The sequence below is a fragment of the Apaloderma vittatum genome, unplaced genomic scaffold (genome assembly GCF_000703405.1).
Source record: "Apaloderma vittatum isolate BGI_N311 unplaced genomic scaffold, ASM70340v1 scaffold34849, whole genome shotgun sequence".
Taxonomy (NCBI): domain Eukaryota; kingdom Metazoa; phylum Chordata; class Aves; order Trogoniformes; family Trogonidae; genus Apaloderma; species Apaloderma vittatum.
In genome coordinates, this window is record NW_009737585.1 from 1,158 (window position 1) to 8,973 (window position 7,816).

Here is a 7,816-nt window from a genome sequence, read left to right on the forward strand (position 1 = left end):
TTCATAGGTCTGGCATTCTGGAAACCTATCAGCATTACAAAAAAATGAAACAGCTAGAAATGAATGCACTTTACAAAAGAACAAGTTTATAATACCTCTTTCTTATTAGGGAGAAGAATGAAGGTACTGAGATATTATCAAGTGATCGTAACATTTACATGTTTAAGAGGGGCGGTCTGATTGCTCAGGATAATCAAATTGCTCTAAATAGGGAATTATCCATTCTTTCCTTGCAGTTGCTTTCTTCACTCCCTGTCATCAAACTCTTCCAACATTAAGTGGATATGATCCAAGTCTACTGAAAATACCCAGCTGAAAATGCCCAGCTCAGACCACAACTAATAAAACCATTTTTTGCCAATGGAAAAAGACATGTCAGGGGAAAAAAAAATCCAAGGAGATAATACTTCTTAAAGCAGTTGGAAATGTATCTGATATATGAAATGGTAGATTTTACTATCTTAGTAGTAGTTATGAATAGAAGAAAGGAATACCCTATCGATGAAAAATAACCCAACAAAAGACACCACAGGTAGTGTTTCACCTCCTTCTGTCATGTCTGCCCCTTGCATTCTGTCAACATCCACAACTGTTACATTAGGGACATGAATATTTTTAAGGACAAATCTTAGAAGCTTGATAGTCGATGTTTAGCAGCCATATGATTACATGAAGCAGCACAGTCTTCAGCTTTATGTATTTGTTATTCCTGTGGAAAGAACAGCTAGATTTCGATGCATCTGTATTAGTCATATCAATGCTTACAAAAATTTTTATTTTTTTCCCCTCTTTATTCCAGCCTTTGCATGTAATATCCCCAAAAAAGGACCATCTAAAATCATTTCAAGAAATCAGCCAAGGTGGACCCAATGAAGTAATAATAATGTTCCAAATCTTACAGACTTCACTACTTGCATCTGCATCGTAGATACACCTAAGTTTTTATATAATATTCCACACTTAATTAATCTTATGTTAATCAATAGATGCTAAAAGGTGTTTGTTTATATACAAATTTAATACCATGGTTCCTGCCTATATTGACTTCAGATAATATAATTTCCAAACCTTTCCTTCTTTCCATAAACAGACACATGGAAATAGTTTTAAAATACTCAGCAAAACTTTCAATATTCACCAGCATATGACTATATATAAATTGAATGCATTTGCTGTCAAGCAGTGTTACATAAGCGGCACATAACGCATTAGCAGATAATACCTCCTGTTTGTGCAAGAGCAAGGTGTTGTCTTCCATCCTCAGTTCTTTTCTTCCCGAAACCCAACAAATATGTGCTGCTTGTACGAAATTAGTGACATCACCTGAACAAATAATTTTTCAAAATTAATAGTCAGGTCCTACAAAGATTACAAATTAATGTACTCAGTGCCATGCAGGATTTGACCCTAAGTCTTATTGGCAACCTCCGGTGTTTTATTCTGGTTTTGACACTCCAGGTTTATCTGTGGATGGATCTGCTTCTCCTAAGTCTGTGAATTCTTGCTCTATAACTGGCTTCAATATTTTCTCAATTTGTGTAAGCCTTTTTTTCAGTTTCTGTTGTGCAGCTTCATACTCAGCCAACAACCTGGCAAACTTTGTTTGCAATCTGTCCATTGCTCTTTCCATGTAGGTGACCTTCTCTTCCAGATCTTTAGGATCACTTCCTAAATTTGCAATTTCAATGTCGAGCAACCCATCTTTCATTAGGATTTGCTTGCCTTTTTCTTCCAGCATAGCCTTTGCATCTGGATACTCTGTTAAAGCCTCCATGAGATCATCTTTCGACAGACAAAACAAGTCCGAGTATCCAATACTTCTAATATTGGCTGTTCTTCGATTGCCAGCTTTGCTACCTTTGATATTAAGAATGCTGATTTCTCCAAAATAGCTGCCATCACTAAGGACCACAAACTGGGTAATTCCATCATCAGCGACTACTGCCAGCTTGCCTTCTTTGATAATGTACATCTCTCGCCCAATATCTCCTTTTCTGCAAATATAATCTCCGGGACTGTATACTTGAGGCTGGAGCTTCAAAACCAGTTCAACCAACAGACCAGCTTCACAGTCTGCAAAAATTCGAACTTTTTTTAGTGTTTCCAGGTGAACATTGATTGCAATCTCTGCTCTTAGTTTATCTGGCAGATACTTCAAGACTTCCCTTTCATCCACAGCCTTTTTATTTGTCCACAGGTAGTCAAACCACTTTATAACTCTTTTTTCCATGTCTTTACTCACGTTCCGAAAGTGCATATACTGCTTGATAGCATCAATCCTTGCTTGAAACTCTGCCCTGGCAGCATTCATGTTGGAGATCATAGAGCCCACGTTACCAACGATGGTAGCAAAAATCAATACTCCAACCAAGAAGTCAATTACCACGAAGAAATACTCAGAATCTCTTACAGGAGGAGGTGTTTCCCCGATAGTAGTTAGCGTCAATGTTGACCAGTAGAGACTGTAGACATACTTTCTAGTCAGACGGGCAAATTCAGGATCGGAGATGTTGGGGTAGACCCATGTGTCAGCCCCAAATCCAATGGCTTTTGAGATTGAGTAGTACACGCAGGCGTTCCAGTGGATAATAATCACAATGTACATGACAAGGTTAGAGATTCTGAAGATATTTGGGTAGTTTGTCCTTGTTTCTGTTCGCTGGAAGAATTCAAACATCCGAGCTACTCTCAGTAGTCTGTTTATTCTTAATTCTGGGTAATTCAGTCCTAACTTAAAGTATAAGAGATCAGTTGGTATGATTGACAGAAAATCTAATTTGAATTGGAAAGATGCCTTATATTTCTCTTGAAGCTTTTGTTCTTCTTTCACCAGAAGACCTTGCTCCAGGTAACCTAAAATCAAATTGTCAATAATAAAAAATGTTATGATTTCAACTGTATTGTGTTTGATATCAATCCAAATATACTTTGAAAAATATTTTGGGTACAAATTCCAGATGGTACATAAATTCTTCTACTTTTTAACAAGTAATTTCTTATTTCCTTATTTCCTGTAGTTTAGCTTGAGCTAAACTATACAGCGTTGAAAATTAAACATGTCTAGCTCTGATTCTTTCCCTCTGCTTTTCCACTCTGTTGAATATCTGAAAAAAAAAGAACAACCAACCCCTCAAAAAACTCCACAGGCTATAGGAGAGGTGGTTCATGAGAGTAAAGAATTTGAATATGGCAATTTCAGCTCCGTATTGAGTGTATCTACTTATTAGCTCTGAACGCAGGATAAGATTTTAAAAGAAATAGTTGCAGCTGACATTAATTTGGATGCCTTGCTTGCTCAATGGTCTTGAAAATCAGGAAAATATTTGAATCTCCTTAAATACAAAATCCAGATCTAGGTGCTAATTTTTCAGAACCCCTGATGCATGGCCACATTGCATGTTTATTTTGTCTTGTTGAGTCAGCTGCAGGCAGAACAGTTTGTATCTGGTTTACCTCATGCCTCGCTTACCTCAGGCTTTATGTAGTTTCCTCTATTTTTGCAGGTTACAGACTAGTCTTTCAGAGATCTATCTCAGTGTCTTTTTTTCACTATTGCACCTCATCAAGGGTAGCCAGGTAATAAGAGTAGTAGTACTCTGCATATTTTAAACCATCTGACACAAGTATATGAGGAGGAATGGCTACCCATTGAGTATACTTACCTGTTCTTGTCCGTACAAACATGTCAGCAACATAGATGGCATCAGAAATGTAATCAATAATAAACCATGCCACTAAATAGTCGTGCTGAAGCTCATCAAAACAGGCTCTGAATAGGAAATGACAAAAGTCAGTTACCATGAAACGAAAATTAAATACTTTCAGGAAATCAGTGATGAACAAAATATTTTTATCTATTTAGGGATATTATGATTTGCCAGAAGCTTTACAGTCATAAAAGAGTCATCACCTAGCAATAATCATGGTCCAGTTGTACATGACAGGCATTGTGATGCAGAACAACCAGTTGTAATACACATTTCCTGCTGGATCTATAATGAAAATATCTTTCTTCTTCCTAAGTGATAAGCAGGAAAAAAAGGATATTTAATGAGACACTTAAAATCCACAAAACAATTTTTGAGGAAGGAAGCATTCGAGAAATTGTTATTATTCAAGTTAGGCTTCCCTGTCTGAATGCATAGAGAACATGGAGGTACTTTTTAGGTGTGTCTTGAGACACAAAATTTAGAATTTAAATTTTGCTCAGCAACATCAGCTTGGCAGCCCCACTTCAGTTGATAGAGGCACATGTAATTTCAACCTTTTTAAATGAACTTGTTTCCTAGCCAATTAACTGTCTTATCTGATAATTGATATGATCATATTTCAAAAAATAAAAAGATTGTTACTAGCAATGTTTAAGTAAGTGAGACAAATCATGCCTTTCTCACTGGGAAAAGTCTAGCTCTGAGAAAGGTGAAACATTGGCATAGTTTACATAAAGAAACCAAAGAATGAGAAATCTAAACCAAGTTCATACTGGACTAGTTTAGTTACTCTTCCTTGGCCCAAAAATTATGAATTTACCAAGAAAAAGGTAAAGCAAGAACTTCTAGATCATAGAGGAGTTTACTTGCTTGTAGGTGTTCTTATATGCAGCAGAGGTTGCTTTAAGTTGGCACATCTTTCTTTTGCAGGTTATTATCAAAAAAGATATTGGCTAATCAGAATCCAAAGGAGATTTTTCTAGATTATTTTTTTCTATTTTTTTTTCAGATCAATTCCATACATGCTTATTTCTGTTGTCCACATACAAAGTTAAATCAAAACAACTGGAGGGTGAACAATAAGAGTGTGTACACTCGTTACTAGAGTATAAGCATCTTGTTTACAGGATGTCCATGAATGGATTCAGTTTTACATCAGAAGCAATTAGACTAACATAGCAGGACCTAAATGAAAAATACTTACTCCTCTTTATTTTCTTTCTTCTTGGACTTATCTTTATTTTTGGTTTTCTCCTTTTTTTCCTTCTTTTGTGTTCCTCCATCCTTATTTTTTTCTGACTTGCTAAGAAATAGATTTACATTTTTGGTTGTTAAGAGTAAGTTAAAACATATTTGGAAAGAAATTAAATGTATTAGAAATAATAATATTATTACTCCATCTTACCTCTTCTTTTCTTTTTTCTTTTTCTTCTCTCTAAGAAAAACACAAATATGACAGGCTCATGAGATGCACATAGCCCTTACTTCCACATTTATTTATTAGAATCATCTGAATTCAGTGAGCATAACGTTATACTTAGGTGCTTGGCTTTCAAAAACTGTTTTGCTTATTGTATTCACATAGTACTACATTTTAAATTAATAGATATAAAGCCAATAACTTTAGTATTGAGAATGATCATCATAATTGATGTGCATGCTGTTAAAATGTACGTGGTTTACTTGAATGGTATAGCTGTTTATAAAGAAATGATTTTATATGTATCGTTCTTCTTCATTGCTGCTTAAACAATCAGTATTGCAGTACTCTCATTTTATGAAATGGCAAAGATACTTACTCATCTTTATTACTATTGTTGTTAATGTTGTAGCGTGCAAGTGCACCAGGTAGATACCATTGCCTAGGGAACAGCAAAATAACAGTTATATGATACCTGCTGAAACAAAAAAAACCCAACAATCTAAATTGTCACAGATTGTATCTCACCATTTTAATAATGGGCTAAGTTATCTAAGTAAATTGAAAGAGCACAGATTTTAATCTACATTTTTGCAATAAGGAACATATCACAATCTTAATTTATTAATAGAGAGTGAAGAAAATTAGATGGTGACACATGTCCCAGTCTGAGCTAAACAGAATGAATTCTTTTCAGGGATTTTACTTTTCAGCTCAGTCTCTTCTAAGAGGCTGCGCTTTCTGAAGTTAGCAGCAGCTTTTTGCAGACAGTGTGTGCTACTGGCAGTGATAACACCTGATGTTACAGTTACTGCCTGGGACTGGGAGGCAGAAAGGCTCTTGCTGATACTTGCTCCTGTAGTGACCAAGGTCACTGCTAAAGAGGAGTTTGAGAGCATCTCTCATCTGTGTAGTGGCCAGCCCAGCCATAAAACTTAACAGCAAGTACCTGTGGTTAGTTAATCCTATGCAAGTTATCAAAGAAAAAAGCAAACAGAGAAAAAACAGTAAATTTGACACACCTGTTTCCCCATTTGACCATTGGCCCAGGGTCCTCACTTGTATCTTGCACTACCACACTGGGAACAGTCACATGAGAGTGATGGGTCTCAATCACTCCTACCTTCATGGTCAAGTTTCTCTTACCTTGAGTAACTGAGAAAGACTGATTTAAAAAAGAATCAAGTCACTTCATAACCAGCAGAAGTAACAAGCAATTTTTTTTTTCTGAAGATGAGCCCTTTATATCCTTGCTTCCCCCAAAACAGGTAGTATATAAACAACTAAATGGAAACGTTAGTTGCTGTTCATATCTGTTTTGTTCATCTTGGTATTAAATAACTGAAAACATAGTAGAGTATGTAACTAATATAGCACATTCTACTGCACAATCTTTCCAGCACTGGAGTAATTAAATTCAGCTTTCCCTTTTCACAACATTCCTTAACAGTTTTTTCAGTTATAACTTGGCATCAACGAGACTGTCAACTCTTCAGGCATGAATTGTGTCTACAAGTGTGATCTGCCCTTGATATGGCCATTTCGGTATGATTATAAACCAGATGCTATCCACTGCAGTAACAAAAGCTCTGTGCATGTGAAATCAAGAGTATAGAGAAGTCTGTAAGTCACAAACTGACAAGTGAGCAGCTGTACCACTGATAAGTGAAGTCATATGCCATAGAATGAGTCAGACTTAAAGCAAGTACTTCCATTCTGTAGTCAAGCAGACTGCAGAAGAGAAGCAGCATGGTACAGCTGCCACATTATTGCCAGACTTACCTGACTTTCCTTGTTAGTCAATGAAATTAAAGATATTCCTATACAGGAAATCAAAGAGAAAACCCATGTTTCTGACACTCATCAGACATGAATGACGGTGCAAAAAATAATACAGCAATATGCAACATTCTACAAATGAGAGAGATAAAGTTTGAAGATTAAGGTGTTTTCTTCCATGAATATTCCTAAATGTAGTCCAACATTGCTGGCCAGCCTTTAAATGCTTAAGAGCAAGGATCAGGTCTAAGATGTCACATAAAAAGATTCCTACTTTCTAAGACATAGTAAACATTAGGTTAAATTCACCAGGAGCATAAAAGCTGTAACAGGGTTTCCATTGACTTACTCCAAGGATAAATTGTGTTTGAAACTGTGGAGATTGAAAGTACATCAGGTTGAATTAAGCAGCTTTATGTCTTTGGTGCTCTGAAAGCTCTGCTAATGCTGGCACACAAAATTCCATCCTGATTTAACCTATATCCTCCACGGAGCCACATTGGAGTCCACACAGCTTACAAATAACAGTGCAAAATACAGCTGTGTGCAGCCATTTCCAGTCACTAAGCACCAGACAAATGCAACTGTATTCATCTCAGTGGAAATCATTCCTCCAACAGAGTGGGCTCTGATTCAGTCAGTTCACATCTGGACTCCCAGTACCAGCATTTCTACATAGGAACTAATTTTTCGTATTTATCTTTTCTTTTTGAGTCTTATTTAGTTTCAAGAGCAAAAAAAAAAAAAAATCACTGACTTTGTGCTATCCAGACGTACTGATTTGAAGATGAACTAAAGATTAAGGAGGATGAGAAGTGTGGTAAAATAGGAGACGTAGAAAAATCTTAACTATTCAGAGTACTTAGTCCGGAGTTCGGGCAAAAATCTATAACCTATAATATATATA

At 36.1% G+C, this 7,816-nt stretch overlaps 1 protein-coding gene across 1 annotated transcript; it reads right to left on the reverse strand.

Annotated features, from left to right (window-relative positions):
- Positions 1 to 1,435: 1,435 nt before the first annotated feature.
- Positions 1,436 to 6,259, reverse strand: CNGA1 (cyclic nucleotide gated channel alpha 1). The gene is made up of 7 exons (XM_009877384.1): positions 6,153 to 6,259; positions 5,510 to 5,605; positions 5,116 to 5,145; positions 4,915 to 5,013; positions 3,911 to 4,018; positions 3,663 to 3,769; positions 1,436 to 2,853 (listed from the first exon to the last, which is right to left on the reverse strand). The coding sequence occupies exons 1-7, from the start codon at positions 6,257 to 6,259 to the stop codon at positions 1,436 to 1,438; spliced, it is 1,965 nt and encodes a 654-aa protein (XP_009875686.1).
- Between the last annotated feature and the right edge of the window lie 1,557 nt (positions 6,260 to 7,816).